This window comes from Anomaloglossus baeobatrachus, chromosome 10 (genome assembly GCF_048569485.1).
Source record: "Anomaloglossus baeobatrachus isolate aAnoBae1 chromosome 10, aAnoBae1.hap1, whole genome shotgun sequence".
Taxonomy (NCBI): Eukaryota; Metazoa; Chordata; class Amphibia; order Anura; family Aromobatidae; genus Anomaloglossus; species Anomaloglossus baeobatrachus.
This window is the reverse complement of record NC_134362.1, coordinates 47,216,352-47,236,178: the sequence shown is the minus strand read 5'-3', so window position 1 is coordinate 47,236,178 and position 19,827 is coordinate 47,216,352. Positions and strand designations below refer to the sequence as shown.

The following is a 19,827-nucleotide window of genomic DNA, read 5'->3' as shown; positions in this document are numbered from 1 at the left end:
GAGTGGAGCCGTGGGCGGCGCCAGGAAAGTGCGGGAATCTGGGGTCCCCACAGTGATCAGAGAGGGGGGAGGAAACATGCAGGATGGTCCGGCCCTTACATCCGACGTCAGGTCGGCAGTCCCGCCCTTACCCCTGACAGGCAGGCCCGGGGGCGGGATTTTTGCGACTAGGCCGCGATGAAGCCGGGGACTAAATTTGAGACCGCGCCCGACAAGCAGGCACGGTCGGCGCGGAAGTCCGCCGGCCTTCTCAATTCAGCAGCTGCCGCAGCGTCCGGGAAGAAGGTGCGCTCCCTGCACAGTCCCCTATGGGGACACAGAGTACCTTAGAGTTGCAGGGCCCGGTCCCTGAGGTTGAATAGACTCCGGTCCGGCAGATTCCCACAGGGGCTGCGGAGGGAGCACGGTCCCAGTAAATGGATGACCGCTCAGGATCCCACTTCTCCCAGAGCCGCTAAGGGATGGTGAAGGAGACGGCATGAGGCTCCGGCCTTTGTACCCGCAATGGGTACCTCAACCTTAACAACACCGCCGACGTAGTGGGGTGAGAAGGGAACATGCCGGGGGCCCCGTGGGGGCCCTCTTTTCTTCCAACCGACATAACTAATATGAGAATGCATGACTTCACCCGACATAACTAATATGAGAAAGCATGAGTGGATGTGTGCCTCCTTCCACACAAAGCATAAAACTGAGGAGCCCGTGATCCACGGGAGGGTGTATAGGCAGAGGGGAGGGGTTACACTTTTTTAAGTGTAATACTTTGTGTGGCCTCCGGAGGCAGAAGCTATACACCCAATTGTCTGGGTCTCCCAATGGAGCGACAAAGAAATAATATCTGAGAGCCATCTACTGTGACCAGTATTTTACCTAGTGACCCGCCAAGTTATAAAATTAATTTATTTCTTGATGACCATTGTAAGTTAAAGGGGTTATCCGGCTTATTTTGGGTTTTTTTCATTATTACCCTATTGGGCTACATTGGGGCAGGTAAGTAGATAGAGACCACGTACCTGCCCTGCTGTCAGCCCCTCTCCCCCGGCTCAGAGCGGTCGTGTGACCGCTCCTGCCGCGATTTTGCTGCTTCCGGTCATTTCATGTCAACATGGGCAGGGCCATGTTGACATGCAAATGTGGAAACAGCATGTCGCCTCCCTGCTGGGCGGGTACTGTGCGTGGAGTCCCCGCCCCCTTCCCTGCACCCTCCCACACATTCCCCCGCACCCCGTACTCTGCCCACAACCTCCCCCTGCACTTCTGTGGGACCCGTGACCTGGGGGAGGGGCCTGGCGGCGGCTGCCATGGTGTCAGCGCCAGCACCGGGCCCCCTGCTCAGGATCGCATATTCAAATGTAACGGCATCACAGATCACAGATCACAGATGCCGGTACATTTGAAAGCGCTGATGAGAGGGAGCGCAGCGCTGCTTCTCATCACTGTCCGGCTGTCTGTGCTCTCTTCAGCACAGCGGTGACGTCACTACTGTGCTGATATGTCCAGAGCACAGACAGCGCGCAAACGTGCAGGAGCGACGGGGACCGAGGACGGGTGAGTATGTACTCCCTACATGTGTTCCCTATGGGGGGGTCGGTGCAGAGCGCCGTGTGTGCGTGCAGTGCAGAGCCCGATGTGTGCATGCAGTGCAGAGCCCGATGTGTGCATGCGGTGCAGAGCCCGATGTGTGTATGCGGTGCAGAACCCGATGTGTGTATGCGGTGCAGAGCCCGATGTGTGTATGCGGTGCAGAGCCCGATGTGTGTATGCGGTGCAGAGCCCAGTGTGTGTATGCGGTGCAGAGCCCGATGTGTGTATGCGGTGCAGAGCCCGATGTGTGTATGCGGTGCAGAGCCCGATGTGTGTATGCGGTGCAGAGCCCGATGTGTGTATGCGGTGCAGAGCCCGATGTGTGTATGCGGTGCAGAGCCCGATGTGTGTATGCGGTGCAGAGCCCGATGTGTGTATGCGGTGCAGAGCCCGATGTGTGTATGCGGTGCAGAGCCCGATGTGTGTATGCGGTGCAGAGCCCGATGTGTGTATGCGGTGCAGAGCCCGATGTGTGTATGCGGTGCAGAGCCCGATGTGTGTATGCGGTGCAGAGCCCGATGTGCGTGTGCGGTGCAGAGCCTGATGTGCGTGTGCGGTGCAGAGTCCGATGTGCGTGTGTGTGGTACAGAACCATATGTGCGTGTGTGTGGTGCAGAGCCATATGTGTGCGTGTGCGGTGCAGAGCCTGATGTGGTGTGGGGTGCAGAGCCTGATGTGGGGCTGTTATTTGCAATGCTGTAGTGATAACAGGTCAGTGCTGGGGCAGAATATACTGACAGGGAATGTGTGTGCAGGGGGCAGGCAGGGGGCTTTGCTTAGTTACCTGATATTTACCTTTGCTACGTGTGTAGGGAGCCAACGCTAAGCGGTGTACGCTGGTAACCAGGGTAAATATTGGGTAACTAAGCAAAGCGCTTTGCTTGGTTACCCGATATTTACCTTGGCTACGTGTGCAAGGAACCAACACTAAGCGGTGTACGCTGGTAACCAGAGTAAATATTGGGTGATTGTGAAGATGTAATTTACCCTCTCACTGTATATGCTGTACAGATTCCTATTTCAAGCTGGGTTCATTGTCTTATTTGAACTACTTCTGTGTACATTTCTATTGTTGTAGGTAATCACCCCCTAAAATGCAAGGTTATATCCTCTTGAGGCACTTCCATCCCTGGGAGTAGGGGGAGGTGGGCCTAGAGTCCAACTAGTGTAAACTCTGCTTACCTGGGAGATTCAGGCAGAGTGAGCTGAAACTTGAAGGGAGCAGGAGCCCCAGCCTGGCTGGCTGTGGACACGGACGGAGCTAGGCCTGTGTGGCGGCCCGTGGGATTGTGTGGAACTCTTTGGACTACTGTAAGGACGATTGCTTTGTAATCCGGCCCGAGGATTGTCGGGAAGGGCCCCCGAATCTGTTTTACGTGGACTTATCGTGTGCTGTTCCAGTGTTCTTGTGAATAAACCTGTTGGATCGTTCCTCGGCCTGTTGTCTCTCCTTGCTCTGCTGTACACCCCGTCACAAACTGGTTGGCAGCGCTGGGATCAGAGCAGAAGGAATGGAGGACAATGGCTCAACATCAGGAACCAGCACTGCAGAGTACAAGACCTGGACTTTGGGGAGCCTGCAATCAAAGGCCCGTGAAGTAGGAGTTCGTTTCAAAGGACTCTCCAAGGAGCAGCTGATTGAGGCGCTAGAAGGAGTCTGCTCGCAAAATGACGTGGAGGAAGGATCCTCACAGCAAAGGGAGGAAAGACGGGAGCTGGAGGTAAATACCCAAAAAAGTCAATGGATTGTGTGGTACGAGGAAAAGATGGCACTGCTTGGAGATGAGGCCACCATAGAAGATAAGAGGGAGGCCATGCGTGGAGCTGAAGAGAAGGAGCGCAGGATGGAGGAGATGGCATTGCTGGATAAGCAGCTCGCTGTGGAAGCCGCGAGAGGTTCCAGACAGACTGTAACCCCAGCACCCATCATGAGGGAACTTCCCAGAGTGTCCCGCAAAGACTTTAAGCCGTTCAATGAGGCTGCAGGCGACATTGAGGGCTTCTTCCAGGACTTTGAGCATCAGTGTCGATTAATGGAAGTCCCGGACAGGGAGCGTGTCCGGCATCTGGTTGGGCTCCTAGAGGGGGGAGCTGCTGAAGCCTATAGAGCTATGGACCCTCGGTGGAACTGTGAGTATGCGGATATTAAACAGACTATTCTAGAACATTATGCTGTGACCCCAGACACTTACAGGACTCAGTTCCGTGCTTTAGCCTGTGATGGGGAAGTGTCTTTTAAGATGTATGCTCATAGACTCAAACAAATATGTAATCGCTGGCTGGAGGCAGAGGAGGCCTTATCTTGGGAGACCTTCCTGCAGGTCATCCTAAAAGAACAATTCTTTGCCCAGTGCCCCGCTGAGATCCGGGAATGGGTGCGTGAGAGAAAACCAGCGACAGTGGAGGAAGCTGCTGCTCTCGCTGATGAGGCTCTCACCATCAAGCCTCAGTGGAGGGTTCTGTTGGAGGATGGAGAGACGCCTAACAGCTCCACAACACCGGATGCCCCCAGTTATTCTGTCCCCATTGTTCCCCGTTCCTCTAAGCCACCACATGTTGATACCCGTGTTAATGTGCCTCCAGTTGCTTCTACTGCACTTTCTGGAATACGCCGGGGAGAGGAAGTAACAGAGCGCAGGTGTTATGTTTGTAGGCATCCCGGGCATTTGCAGGCCTCATGCCCAGCCAGGCCATGGAGGAATCATCCTCAAACCCCTACAGCACCTTCAGGTGGGAGCCGGCCTCCAAGTTCCCCTACCCCTTACCCAAGAGGACGCCTTGGATGTAGGGAGACCCAGCTCAGATGCTATCAATGTGGACAGCCAGGGCATCGGCAAGTCTCCTGCCCAGCTGTTCAAATGAGGACTGATCCTGCACCCAATCGGATTGTTAATTATTTACAGCCCAGTGCCATGGAGGAAGATGTGGCACCGTTATGTGAGGACTGGCCTAGTGACTCAGCCCCCCATGTTGCACCACCAGGAGTTTACGGGGTGCGACCCGCAGTTATGACGACTTCTGCTCATCGAGGTAAGCACTTGCAGGAGGTTGTGCTGGATGGACAGAGACTTGTTGGATTCTGTGACTCGGGTGCTTTCCTCACACTGGCTGATCCCCGAGTGGTTCGGCCTGAGGCAATCCATAGAGGACCTGGGATTGTTATTGAACTGGCTGGTGGACAATGGAGGACTATTCCCACAGCCACTGTGGATCTGAGCTTTGGTTTTGGGGTCAGGCGATGCGTGGTTGGGGTGATGGGTGGTCTGCCTGCAGCTGTTCTCCTGGGCAATGATGTGGGAGAGCTACGATGCCAATTCGTGGCTGCATGAAGCCACATGTAAGTAACGCTCTGCCTGTGTGTACTTAACCAGTGACCTGTAGAGGTCCCTAGTACGTACACAAGTTGGGAGGGGGAGGGATTGTGAAGATGTAATTTACCCTCTCACTGTATATGCTGTACAGATTCCTATTTCAAGCTGGGTTCATTGTCTTATTTGAACTACTTCTGTGTACATTTCTATTGTTGTAGGTAATCACCCCCTAAAATGCAAGGTTATATCCTCTTGAGGCACTTCCATCCCTGGGAGTAGGGGGAGGTGGGCCTAGAGTCCAACTAGTGTAAACTCTGCTTACCTGGGAGATTCAGGCAGAGTGAGCTGAAACTTGAAGGGAGCAGGAGCCCCAGCCTGGCTGGCTGTGGACACGGACGGAGCTAGGCCTGTGTGGCGGCCCGTGGGATTGTGTGGAACTCTTTGGACTACTGTAAGGACGATTGCTTTGTAATCCGGCCCGAGGATTGTCGGGAAGGGCCCCCGAATCTGTTTTACGTGGACTTATCGTGTGCTGTTCCAGTGTTCTTGTGAATAAACCTGTTGGATCGTTCCTCGGCCTGTTGTCTCTCCTTGCTCTGCTGTACACCCCGTCACAGTAACTAAGCAAAGCGCTTTGCTTGGTTACCCGATATTTACCCTGGTTACCAGTGTACGCTGCTTACACAGAGTTGGTGCTCGTTGGTCTCCCACTGTCAAACACGCCGATGTGTGCTGCACAGCGGGAGACCAACGAGCAAAAAATGAACCAGAACAGTGTGTAACGATCAGCGATTTCACAGCAGGGGCCAGGTCGCTGCTCAGTGTCACACACAGCGAGATCGCTAATGAAGTCACTGGTACGTCACAAAACCTGTGACTCTGCAGCGATCTCGCTATGTGAGAAGCACCCCTTAGATAACAAAGACCTTTCCTTTGGATGGGTCATAGCTATGAGATCGGGGAGGGGGATGGGTCTGACACCCGGTACTCCCTCTGATCAGCTGATATCTACACTGCTCCAGTGACTGGATGTAAAAGTGGAAAACCGCAGGTTAAAGTGGCCACTGCCGAGCACTGCACTTCATCATCCATTGACATCCCGTAGTCTAAACTGTAAGCTGAGGCCAATGTAACTAAAGAGGTTGTCCACTACTTTAACATTGATGGCCTATCCTTAGGATAGCTCATCAATGTCTAATCATCTGGGGTCCGACACCTGGCATCCTCGCTGATCAACTGTTCTAGGTCCCAGCAGTGGCAGCAGGCAGCTAGAAGTGCTCAGTTCTGGAGCTGCCCTTTCAACCGATAGCGGCCGCGGCTGGATACTCCACATCCACCTGCACATTCAATTCAATAGGAGGCAGATGTGCAGTACCCGGCTACAGCCGCTATCAGGAGACAGGGCAGCTCCGGAACTGAGCATTTCCGGCTGCCACTCCCAGCACCAAGAACAGCTTATTGGCGAGGTGTAGGGTGTCGGACCCCAGCCGATCACACATTGATGACCTACCCTAAGGATAAGCCATCAATGTACTAGTTGTGGACAACTTCTTTAAGGGACCACTTTACCAGAACGGGCAACTTAATTATAAAATAAGTGCCAATGTAAATAACAATGTCATTGATGGTTAATAAATATGAATGAATCTTAAAAAGAGAATCAGAACAGCTAATCCTAAAGCCTGAGCACCTACCACGCACTTTCCGTATCGCGTGTAATGCTGGGCTTTCTCACACACAAAGGTCTCCCCCTCTCCTTCCGGATTTTCCCCTTCTTCTTGGGAGCTATATTTTTCCTCTACAGAGCTGTCGCGCGAATAATCCTTATGTTCCTTCTGGCCCGTGCTGTACATGTAGATGACATTATCATGGGAACCAATAGCTAGGAAACTCCCATCTAAGGCGAGAAAGGCGGAATAATGAAAACCATGCAGCATGTAAGAAGACAAAACAAAGTATAAAAGCAGATAATAAAAAAGATCATAATGAAACCCAGAATATTTTGTGAGTAAAGGTTCCTTTGCAAACAACAAATATTTAAAGGGAACCTGTCAGCAGAAATTTTGCACTAAACATAAAAGATTCTAGCAAGGTTCGTGTTATTATTGTGCCCCCTTTTAGACCAAAAGAAATACTTTATAAAGTGGTACCTTTTTGTATGCAAATACTGTAAATGGTACACAGGGGCGGGCTGCCTGGTGTCCATTATTCTGCCTCCTGCCGTTTTAGGCCGTCCCCCATCGCTCATTTCCATAGCTGTGGACACCGCCCAGTGCTCCAGAGGTCCCCGCGCATGCCCAGTGCCTATCTCTTGTGAATGAGCACTGTGCCCAGTGTCACCGCTGGTGACGTGTTGCGCAGGCTTTAGATTATGGGTGGCGCTGTGATTTCATTAGCAAGTAACCGCCCATTATCTCGTGACCGCGCTTTCCCCTCTGCCTCCTTCGTTCTGCGCAAGCGCGGGCCTGATGACCCCACGTTACCTCTTTCCCATCTTGCCCTGAGGAAGGAAATAGATGGGAGGAGCGTGGAGCAGGACGAAGGAGGCAGAGGGGAAAGCGCGGTCACGCGATTATGGGTGGTTACTTGCTAATGAAATCACAGCGCCGCCCATAATCTAAAGCCTGCGCACACGTCACCAGCGGTGACACTGGGCACAGTGCTCATTCACGAGAGAAAGGCACTGGGCATGCGCGGGGACCTCGGGAGCACTGGGCGGCGTCCACAGCTATGGAAATGAGCAATGGGGGACGGCCTAAAACGGCAGGAGGCAAAATAACGGACACCAGACAACCCGCCCCCGTTTACCATTTACAGTATTTGCATACAAAAAAGTACCACTTTATAAAGTATTTCTTTTGGTCTAAAAGGGGGCACAATAATAACAGGAACCTTGCTAGAATGCAGCCCAGAAGCTGCAGAGGGGGAAACGTTTATGTTTAGTGCAAAATTTCTGCTGACAGGTTCCCTTTAAAAATCACAAATAAAACAGTGGATTGAAACATTTTGGCTGGAAATTTCCAGAAGATCATGGCAACAGGAGACAAACAGGAAAAAAAAAAAAAAAAAAAAAAAACACACATAAAAAAAACCTGCTGCCCAAATTGTATAATGTAACCTTTTAACCTCTTAAGCTATGTGCACGTATTGAATAATTTGTTTGCAGACATTTCTGCATCTCTTGGCAAGAAAAATGCAGCGCAAAAATACACTTTTTGTTGCTTTTTTGTTGCGTTTTTGCAGCATTTTGCATTTCTTTCACTGGTAAAATACACTGCAAAAACACAAAGAATTGACACACTATAGTTTATTTTATGCACGTAATCTGCAAAGAATAAAACTCTAGATGTGCACAACACTTCAGATTTCTCATTGACTTTGCTGGCTTCAGGATTTGCTTGCAGTTTTGTGACAAAAGTGCACTAAAAAAATGCATAAAACAAAAAAGAGATAGAAATGCACTGTGTGCACACAGCCTTTCACTGGCCACTCACATGAGATAGCAGAACATTTCGGACATCAGTTATCTCACCCATTTCTCCAATACACTTGAGCCCTTTGCTTTACTGAATGTTCATATGGGGGGGGGGGGGAGTTAAGGGAGAGAGGGGAAAGCCACTGCTGGACTACTCTATCAGTGACTTTTCTCTTCTAAAAAAGCAAAAAAATTCCAACCTATACTTTTTCCCCAACATGACCTATTGTGTATAGGAGACTCAGACTCTCCCGCATTAGATAGCTGGCTGGCCAATCGGCCAACTTTCATCTGACGTGTATGAGATCCCCAATTATTGTAAGAATTTAGAGAACCTATAAGTAGTGATGAGCGAACTGCTCGGTAAGGGTAACAAGCATTTTGATGGTTGGGTGCTCAGCACTCCTTTATCGAGTAAAATGATGAGCATTTTTCTGGAAGAATGCTTAAGTTCCCCATTGATTTCCATTATACTCAGGAAACGAGTACTGAGCACCCGAGGATGAGTAAGCAATAGGGATACAAGGGGGCTTTTTATCTTATAGGGTGAGCCATTTTAGGCACGACCTGGCTAAGATCTCCCACCCACCCTCCCTTTATTTGGTGGCATTTGGGTGGTATGGCAGACCTCAATCTTGGTTCAGAAATATATGGAATAAGATTCAGGAATGAGAATGGGTTGTTATTGCCCAATTGATCTGTCATAGCAGCTTGGCATAGGAGGGAAAGTCCTCGAAGTAGATATTCGTGAACTGGTGTCAGGGGTGGGGAAACACACAAGGTTTGGACCCCCCTCAAGTGAAATTCAGTCAAATGGCTGCAAGTAAAGGAACTCCCATGCGAAGGGTGAAAAAGTGGTGCACAGATTTTTGGATTTTAAGGGGGTTTACAAGCAGCGACATTGCTAGCGATGACGATGGTGAAAGCACCCGCCCCCGTCAGTTGTGCGTCACGGGCAAATTGCTGCCCGTGGTGCACAACATAGTTAGGACCCGTCACACGGACTTACCTGCCTAGCGACGTTGCTGTGGCTGGCGAACCGCCTCCTTTCTAAGGGGGCGGTTCGTGCAGCGTCACAGCGACGTCACACGGCAGCAGTCCAATAGAAGCGGAGGGGCGGAGAGCAGCCGCATGAAAGACACGCCCACCTCGTTGCCGGAGGACGCAGGTACGGTGTTGTTCGACGTTCCCGGTGTGTCACACGTGGTGATGTGTGCTGCCTCAGGAACGACGAACAACCTGCATCCAGCACCATCAACGATATTTGGGATTAGAACGACGTGTCAACGATCAACGATAAGGTGAGTATTTTTGATAGTTAGCGGTCGTTCGGACGTGTCACACGCAATAACGTCGCTAACGAGAACGGATGTGTGTCACGAATTCCGTGACCCCAGCGACATCTCGTTAGTGATGTCGTTGCGTGTAACGGGGCCTTACGTCGAGAGCTGGGTTGGTTAACAGGCGCCTCTGAGCTGATGTTTAAACGGCTAGAGGAAACTCAGCTCAAGCTCAGGTTACAGGTCACCCGTAAATGTTTTTTTGGGGCTTCGAGGACCATCCTCCTTTTTATTAAAGTTATTATAATAATTGTTCTTTGTTAATAAAAGGCTGCTGTGGCCAATTTAATCCATATAGGTGTCTTGTTTGTTGTTTTGGTAGGGGGGTATGGGTCGGTAGAGCAGATGGTGGAACGGCACATTATTATTATTATTTATTATTATAGCGCCATTTATTCCATGGCGCTTTACAAGTGAAAGAGGGTATACGTACAACAATCATTAACAGTACAAAACAGACTGGTATAGGAGGAGAGAAGACCCTGCCCGCGAGGGCTCACAGTCTACAGGAGGAGAGAGGACCCTGCCCGCGAGGGCTCACAGTCTACAGGAGGAGAGAGGACCCTGCCCGCGAGGGCTCACAGTCTACAGGAGGAGAGAGGACCCTGCCCGCGAGGGCTCACAGTCTACAGGGAATGGGTGATGGTACAATAGGTGAGGACAGAGCTGGTTGCGCAGTGGTGTACTGGACTGAGGGTTATTGTAGGTTGTAGGCTTGTTGGAAGAGATGGGTCTTGAGGTTCCTCTTGAAGCTTTCCACGGTAGGGGAGAGTCTGATATGCTGAGGTAGAGCGTTCCAGAGTATGGGGGAGGCACAGGAGAAATCATGACTCGCCAATACCCATTGTCATGTACTTGAAAAATAAAACACTCATATCTTTACTCACCTGGAGAGTATCTGACCACAGAGAGCTGCTCATTCCCATCGGAGTGCACAGACAGGATTTTGCTGCACTGCAGGTCCAGGACCAGCCACCTATAGAGAACAGATATGTGACGGCTATAAAAGGGGAATGAAGGATTTACAGGAGACAAATCATGTGGGTCTGAAAGGCTACAATACCATGGAAAAAAAATTTGGACATTGCACTTACTAGCAAGTAACACATTCAGGAGAATTGTAAGGAGAGAAGCAAGAATAAGAAGATGTGTTACAGAGGAGTGAAGAAGGAGCTGCAAAACAGATTTCTATTCTTACTTTCCTGTGCTTAGACCCACACACACTTCTCTTCCATTGGGATGGAAATCTGCACATAAACCAGGATCCTACGAGAAAGAATGTCTGTTTCATAGTAGGGTCATATGTGCATCGGTAAATATAGACGCAGAATACTTTTCCCAAAATACTAAAAAATTACCTAATTCTACACATAATTTAGGAACTCTATTGCAGAGAATTGAAGACAGACCGCAACTGCCCGAGCCTGAATCATGGCCACGAGCAGCTGCAGTCTCCGGCGGAGGAGACTCGCGGCCCCGCAGGTCAGGACACAATGGGTCATGATCGTGGGCACGTACCCTAAATGCCCTGTCACACACAGAGATAAATCTGTGGTAGATCTGTGGTAGATCTGTGGTAGATCTGTGGTAGATCTGTGGTTGCAGTGAAATTGTGGACAATCAGTGCCAGGTTTGTGGCTGTGTACAAATGGAATAATATGTCCATGATTTCACTGCAACCACAGATGTGCCAAAGATTTATCTCTGTCTGTGACGGGGCCTTAAGAGGTTTTTCACCAGCCCAATATTCGTGGCCTACCCTCAGAATAGGACATCAATGGGGGTCCAACTTTTGGCACCCCAACTAATCAGCTGTTTGAATGAGCCTTTTCCGATTCCGGAGGTCCCCTTTAAAGACTTTGCATTTTCTCATATGCTTTGCCCATTGTTGACAATTATTTATACTACAATGAACCTTAAAAGGGGCTGACCCCTTCATCGCTTTGGTTCTCTGAAAAGGACACCTGAATGTGGGACCCCATCCTTTATGATGTCTACATGATCCAATAGGAAGGCTAGACAGATGTTGGCTTAATATGAGAAAACCCCCTAATGATGACACCATAATGTAACATTTCTGTGTCTCACCTCCAATACACATGCCCAAGTCAGTGTATGGTCATTGCCATTCCAAATGCACAACTGCTTGTCATGGCCGCAGGTCACAAAGATATTCTGAAACGGATGTGTAGCCAAACCCCACAATTCATCTGTGTGCCCCTGCAAAAAACAAGGCGACATGCAACAAAATGAACAGACTCTGTCCACATTACATTACTGCTGATACAGGGTGAGATACTGACAAGCAAGCTGACCCTCCTATAGACTAAAGCTGGTGTCACACATAACGACAACGACAACGACGTCGCTGCAACGTCACCATATTCTGTGACGTAGCAGCGACCATAGATGATCGTTAGTAAGCTGTCAAACATGTTATATAAAGCAGCGACGGAGCAGCGATCATAGCGACGTCGACGGCCGTTGTGTGGTTTCAGACGTAGCGTAGCATAGCGATCGTCGCTGCTGCGGTGTCAAACACAAGGATTATCAGCTTATCAGCATGGCGCAGCGGGATAGCAGCGATCAAAAAATGACCTGGAACATTCAGGAGCGAGCAACGATTTCGCACCAGGGGTCTGATCGTTGTTATGTGTCACACACAGCGACGTCGCTGTTGAGGTCGTTGCTACGTCACAGAATATGGTGACGTTGCAGCGACGTCATTGTCGTTGTCGTTATGTGTGACACCAGCTTTAGAAACGAGGTTGCAGCTTATAGCAAGTTATAGGACTTTTTTTTGGGGGGGGGAGGGATATTCAGAAAATAGAGCTTTAAATCACACTAAAAATGACGTTTCCAATCACTGTCATTCCCTTTTTTTGAAATTCAAAAAAAAGAAAAGGAAAGAAACCTTCCCAAACATCTGATAAAGGTTTTCCCCATTTCCCTTCTCTTGGGATCAGTTCTTGTTTTTGGAAAATTACTAAAAGGGAGAATGAAGCTTTTGTAGACAATTGTGAAATTAACCTTAATTACTATTCTAATTTGTACGTCTTTTGAGCAGACAGATGAGATCATGCCCGCTTGATACGGGGCACAATGTTGTCATGTATAAGTGCATGTTGCGTTTCTTAAGATAATTTTCCCAGTGTTCACATTAACTGCACCATAAGCCCCCATTTATAAAATTGCCCTGCTTGTTATGAGGGGCAAATTCTGCTCAGGCTAAGAGTTACCAGTGTGAGACATGTAATGACTGACAGTCTGCTCTCCTGATGTGCATGTCTCATACTGGTAACACCCCCTTTGGAGGCAGATTCTCAGGGAGATCAGTGTCCAGCCCATAAATCTTACCGTAACAGCTCATCTAATATATAAAGCTGAGTGTATGTGTGTATGAATGTGTGTGTATGTATGTCCGCTAAAGGAATCCGCACCGTCGCATTTACAATCACAAAATTTTGCACAGACACCATGTGACTCAGGGAACGTCATAGACTATATTTTGACAGGAAAATTTAACCCCGCGCTTTACAGTTACTCTCCAAAAAACCTGCCTTTAAACCGAATGGAGGTGTGAGCTAAAGGCTATTAATAGCAACTGTCAGTGGTTGCTATAGGAACAAAATAAACTGTTAGTATAAGAAGCTCATGTGTGAGGTAATAAGATGTGTCAGTGGGGAGATGGATCGAGAAAGGCAGAAAGAGACAGAGAGAGGGAGACAGGGAAAGAGAGGACAGACAGATAGGGAAAGAGAGAGAGAGACACACAGACAGTCAAAGAGACAGACACAGCCAGACAGACAGGGAAAGAGAGAGGCAGACATGACAAGAAGCAAAGAGACAGACAGGGAAAGAGACCAGGAAAGAGACCGGGAAAGAGACCGGGAAAGAGACCGGGAAAGAGACCGGGAAAGAGACCGGGAAAGAGACAAGGAAAAAGAAAAGGAAAGAGACAGGGAAAGAGACAGAGACAGACGAGGTAAGCGACAGAGACAGACGGGGAATGAGACAGAGACATATGCGGAAAGAGACAGAGACAGACAGGGAAAAAGACAGATGGGGAAAGACACAGACAGGGAAAGATACAGAGACAAGGAAAGAGACAGGGAAAGAGACAGAGACAAGGAAAAAGATAAGGAAAGAGACAGACAAGGAAAGAGATAGGGAGAGAGACAGATGGGAAAAGAGACAGACGAGGAAATAGACAGACGGGGAAAGAGACTGACACACAGACAGATACAGAGATAAAGAGAGACAGACAGACACATAGATAGAGAGACAGACAAAGAGACTAATACAGAGACAGACGGAAAGAGACGGACAGACAGAGACAGACGGACAAAGAGAGACAGACAGATAGCCGAACATGGGAGACAGACAGAAAGACAGTTACTATCCCGGGCAACGCCGGGTACTACAGCTAGTTTACATATAAAAGACAACAGATCGCAGATATAAACATATTTTATTTAACTTCCTATGACCTAAATGCCCATATTGATGGCTTAGGAGGGTTGATCCTAATGACAAATTCCCTTTAACATGAAGGGTCAGGTACTTTTCAAGATTCCTTCTGGCCTTGAACGATCATTATTCTGTCAGGTTTTGATTGACTCATTACGACAAAGGCCATTTCCCATTTCCATGTAGCTATAATTCCTATATTGATAGGACAGCGTTGTGTATTGCCCTTTCACAGACCTTTGTGCACCTCATACTTGTCCCAAAAGTCACTTTATAGTGACATTTTTGCCGCTTTCGTAGATTTCCTTTTTAACAGTCTTATTTCATCTTTATTGCACTGCCCTTAGTTTTGTAAAATTAACATATATCAGTCAAACCTGTATAATAGGTGCAAATCCGTGTTCCAAAGACCCCTTCAGGAGGGCGTTCTTCGTTGTCCCAACCAGCAGTTCTCCCTCTATGCCCTCTGCAATGGATCGTACAGCCCCATACTGCTCGGGAATCTGAACGACAAAAGAGTTGAAAAATTATGGAGCAAAAAAAAACACAAAGAAGGGAATTTTGTTTACTTACCGTAAATTCCTTTTCTTCTAGCTCCTATTGGGAGACCCAGACAATTGGGTGTATAGCTTCTGCCTCCAGAGGCCACACAAAGTATTACACTTAAAAGTGTAAACCCCTCCCCTCTGCCTATACACCCCCCCGTGCATCACGGGCTCCTCAGTTTTGGTGCAAAAGCAGGAAGGAGGAAACTTATAAATTGGTCTAAGGTAAATTCAATCCGAAGGATGTTCGGAGAACTGAAACCATGAACCAGAACAATTCAACATGAACAACATGTGTACACAAAAGAACAACAGCCCGAAGGGAACAGGGGCGGGTGCTGGGTCTCCCAATAGGAGCTAGAAGAAAAGGAATTTACGGTAATTAAACAAAATTCCCTTCTTCTTTGTCGCTCCATTGGGAGACCCAGACAATTGGGACGTCCAAAAGCAGTCCCTGGGTGGGTAAAAGAATACCTCGGTAATAGAGCCGTAAAACGGCCCCTTCCTACAGGTGGGCAACCGCCGCCTGAAGGACTCGCCTACCTAGGCTGGCATCTGCCGAAGCGTAGGTATGCACCTGATAGTGTTTCGTGAAAGTGTGCAGACTCGACCAGGTAGCCGCCTGACACACCTGCTGAGCCGTAGCCTGGTGCCGCAATGCCCAGGACGCACCCACGGCTCTGGTAGAATGGGCTTTCAGCCCTGAAGGAACCTGAAGCCCAGAAGAACGGTAGGCTTCAAGAATTGGTTCCTTGATCCACCGAGCCAAGGTTGACTTGGAAGCCTGCGACCCTTTACGCTGGCCAGCGACAAGGACAAAGAGCGCATCCGAGCGGCGCAGGGGCGCCGTACGAGAAATGTAGAGTCTAAGTGCTCTCACAAGATCTAACAAGTGCAAATCCTTTTCACATTGGTGAACTGGATGAGGGCAAAAAGAAGGTAAGGAGATATCCTGATTGAGATGAAAAGGGGATACCACCTTAGGGAGAAATTCCGGAACCGGACGCAGAACCACCTTGTCCTGGTGAAACACCAGGAAGGGGGCTTTGCATGACAATGCAGCTAGCTCAGACACTCTCCGAAGTGATGTGACTGCCACTAGGAAGACCACCTTCTGCGAAAGGCGTGAAAGAGAAATATCTCTCATTGGCTCGAAAGGTGGTTTCTGAAGAGCCGTTAGCACCCTGTTCAGATCCCAGGGTTCTAGCGGACGCTTGTAAGGAGGGACTATGTGGCAAACTCCCTGCAGGAACGTGCGGACCTGCGGAAGCCTGGCTAGACGCTTTTGAAAAAACACAGAGAGCGCCGAGACTTGTCCCTTAATAGAGCCGAGAGACAAACCCTTTTCCATTCCGGATTGAAGGAAGGACAGAAAAGTGGGCAAGGCAAATGGCCAGGGAGTAAAACCCTGATCAGAGCACCAGGATAAGAAGATCCTCCACGTCCTGTGGTAGATCTTGGCGGACGTTGGTTTCCTGGCCTGTCTCATAGTGGCAATGACCTCTTGAGATAACCCTGAAGACGCTAGGATCCAGGACTCAATGGCCACACAGTCAGGTTGAGGGCCGCAGAATTCAGATGGAAAAATGGCCCTTGAGACAGTAAGTCTGGACGGTCTGGTAGTGCCCACGGTTGACCCACCGTGAGATGCCACAGATCCGGATACCACGACCTCCTTGGCCAGTCTGGGGCGATGAGGATGGCGCGGCGGCAGTCGGACCTGATCTTGCGTAATACTCTGGGCAGTAGTGCCAGAGGAGGGAATACATACGGCAGCCGAAACTGCGACCAATCCTGAACTAATGCGTCTGCCGCCAGCGCTCTGTGATCTTGAGACCGTGCCATGAATGCCGGGACCTTGTTGTTGTGCCGGGACGCCATTAGGTCGACGTCCGGCTTCCCCCAGCGGCAACAGATCTCTTGAAACACGTCCGGGTGAAGAGACCATTCCCCTGCGTCCATGCCCTGGCGACTGAGAAAGTCTGCTTCCCAGTTTTCTACGCCCGGGATGTGAACTGCGGAGATGGTGGAGGCTGTGGCTTCCACCCACAGCAGAATCCGCCGAACTTCCTGGAAGGCTTGCCGACTGCGTGTGCCGCCTTGGTGCTTGATGTATGCCACCGCCGTGGCGTTGTCCAACTGAATTCGGATCTGCCTGCCTTCCAGCCACGGCTGGAACGCCTTTAGGGCTAGATACACTGCCCTTATCTCCAGAACATTGATCTGAAGGGAGGACTCTGGCTGAGTCCAGGTACCCTGAGCCCTGTGGTGGAGGAAGACCGCTCCCCACCCTGACAGACTCGCGTCCGTCGTGACCACAGCCCAGGATGGGGGTAGGAATGATTTCCCCTTCGACAAAGAAGTGGGAAGAAGCCACCACTGAAGGGAGGCCTTGGCTGTCCGAGAAAGGGAGACGTTCCTGTCGAGGGACGTCGACTTCCTGTCCCATTTGCGGAGAATGTCCCATTGGAGTGGACGCAGATGAAACTGCGCAAATGGAACTGCCTCCATTGCTGCCACCATCTTCCCTAGGAAGTGCATGAGGCGCCTCAAGGGGTGCGACTGGGCTCGAAGGAGAGATTGCACCCCTGTCCGTAGTGAACGCTATTTGTCCAGCGGAAGTTTCACTATCGCTGAGAGAGTATGAAACTCCATCCCGAGATATGTCAGCGATTGGGTCGGTGTCAATTTTGACTTTGGGAAATTGATGATCCACCCGAATCTCTGGAGAGTCTCCAGAGCAATGTTCAGGCTGTGTTGGCATGCCACCCGAGAGGGGGCCTTGACAAGGAGATCGTCTAAGTAAGGGATCACCGAGTGTCCCTGAGAGTGTAGGACTGCTACCACTGTTGCCATGACCTTGGTGAAGACCCGTGGGGCTGTCGCCAGGCCGAAAGGCAGCGCCACGAACTGAAGGTGTTCGTCCCCGATGGCGAAACGCAGGAAGCGCTGATGCTCTGGTGCAATCGGTACGTGGAGATAAGCATCCCTGATGTCGATTGATGCTAGGAAGTCTCCTTGGGACATCGAGGCGATGACGGAGCGGAGAGATTCCATCCGGAACCGCCTGGTTTTCACGTGTTTGTTGAGCAGTTTGAGGTCGAGAACGGGACGGAAAGATCCGTCCTTTTTTGGCACCACAAACAAGTTGGAGTAAAAACCGTGACCCAATTGCTGAAGGGGAACAGGGATCACCACTCCTTCTGCCTTCAGAGTGCTCACCGCCTGAAGAAGAGCGTCGGCTCGCTCGGGGGGCGGAGATGTTCTGAAGAAACGAGTCGGAGGACGAGAGCGGAACTCTATCCTGTAACCGTGAGACAGAATGTCTCTCACCCATCGGTCTTGGACATGTGGCAACCAGGCGTCGCAAAAGCGGGAGAGCCTGCCACCGACCGAGGATGCGGTTTGGGGAGGCCGAAAGTCATGAGGAGGCCGCTTTGGGAGCGGTTCCTACGGCGGTCTTTTTAGGACGTGACTTAGACCGCCATGAATCAGAGTTCCTCTGACCCTTCTGTGGCCTGTTGGACGAGGAGAATTGAGACCTGGCTGAGGGCCGAAAGGACCGAAATCTCGATTGTACCTTCCGTTGTTGAGGTCTGTTTGGTTTGGACTGGGGTAAGGACGAGTCCTTTCCCTCGGATTGTTTAATGATTTCATCCAATTGCTCGCCAAACAGGCGTTCGCCAGAAAATGGCAAACCGGTTAAGAACTTTTTGGAAGCAGAGTCTGCCTTCCATTCACGTAGCCACATGGCCCTGCGGACTGCCACCGAATTGGCGGATGCTACCGCCGTACGGCTCGCAGAGTCCAGGACAGCATTCATGGCGTAGGACGGAAACGCCGACGCCTGAGAGGTTAAGGACACAACCTGCGGAGTAGAGGCACATGTGACTGCATTAATCTCAGACTGACAAGCTGAGATAGCTTGGAGTGCCCATACGGCTGCGAATGCCGGAGCAAAGGACGCGCCGATAGCTTCATAGATGGATTTCATCAGGAGCTCTATCTGCCTGTCAGTGGCATCCTTGAGTGATGCACCGTCTGCCACTGCAACTATGGATCTAGCCGCCAGTCTAGAGATTGGAGGATCCACCTTGGGACACTGAGCCCAACCCTTGACAACGTCAGGGGGGAAGGGATAACGTGTGTCATTAAGGCACTTAGTAAAGCGCTTATCTGGAAAAGCTCGGTGTTTCTGGACTGTATCTCTGAAGTCGGAGTGATCAAGAAACGCACTCCGTGTACGTTTGGGAAACCTAAAATGGAATTTCTCCTGCTGAGAAGCTGACTCCTCAATCTGAGGAGTTGGGGGAGAAAGATCCAACACCTGATTGATGGACGCTATAAGGTCGTTTACTATGGCGTCCCCTTCAGGTGTATCAAGGTTGAGAGCGGCGTCAGAATCAGAGCCCTGATCTGCTACCTCCGCTTCATCCTCCAGAGAGTCCTCATGCTGAGACCCTGAACACTGTGATGAAGTCGAGGGAAGCTCCCGGCGAGCCCGCTTAGCCGGTCTGGGACTGCGGTCTGTGTCAGAGTCCTCACCGTGGGACCTATGAGTCGCCCCAGGAGCACTTTGCTGCGCCGACCGAGGGGGGTCTGAGGGAAAAGGTTCAACAGTGCCCGGGGCCTGTGTTACAGGTCTGGACTGCAAAGCTTCTAGTATCTTAGCAGACCATCTATCCATAGACTCAGAAAGTTTGTCAGCGAATACTGCAAACTCTGTCCCTGTCACCTGGACAGTGGCAGCAGGTGGTTCCACCTGGGCCGAGGGTCCCACCAGTGGCAGAGGCTCCGGCTGAGTGAGTGTCACAGGGGCCGAGCATTGCACACAATGAGGGTAGGTGGAACCTGCAGGTAGCATAGCCGCACATGAGGTACAGGTTGCAAAGTAAGCCTGTGCCTTGGCACCCTTGCTTTTTGCGGACGACATGCTGTTGTCTCCTCTTAGAGCAATCAGAGAGGGTATATAGCCAAAGCACTAGTGCGGCCGTACAGAGTAAATGTATACAATATAAGCATATAAATATACACTTCGGCACCCAGTGGGGCAAGCACCTAGTAACAGGTGCTGCTTACCGACCGCCCTCAGCGTTTGTGTG

At 50.3% G+C, this 19,827-nt stretch overlaps 1 protein-coding gene across 1 annotated transcript in view; it reads right to left on the bottom strand.

Annotated features, from left to right (window-relative positions):
- The window catches only part of EML3 (EMAP like 3), a 159,304-nt gene that overhangs the window by 24,578 nt on the left and 114,899 nt on the right, over positions 1-19,827 (bottom strand). Inside the window, exons 15-19 of the mRNA XM_075326548.1 lie at positions 14,558-14,683; positions 11,799-11,930; positions 10,909-10,976; positions 10,598-10,686; positions 6,590-6,792 (exon numbers count right to left, since the gene is read on the bottom strand). Coding sequence (XP_075182663.1) covers positions 6,590-6,792; positions 10,598-10,686; positions 10,909-10,976; positions 11,799-11,930; positions 14,558-14,683 — 618 coding nt within the window. The remainder of the gene's footprint in view (positions 1-6,589; positions 6,793-10,597; positions 10,687-10,908; positions 10,977-11,798; positions 11,931-14,557; positions 14,684-19,827) is intronic.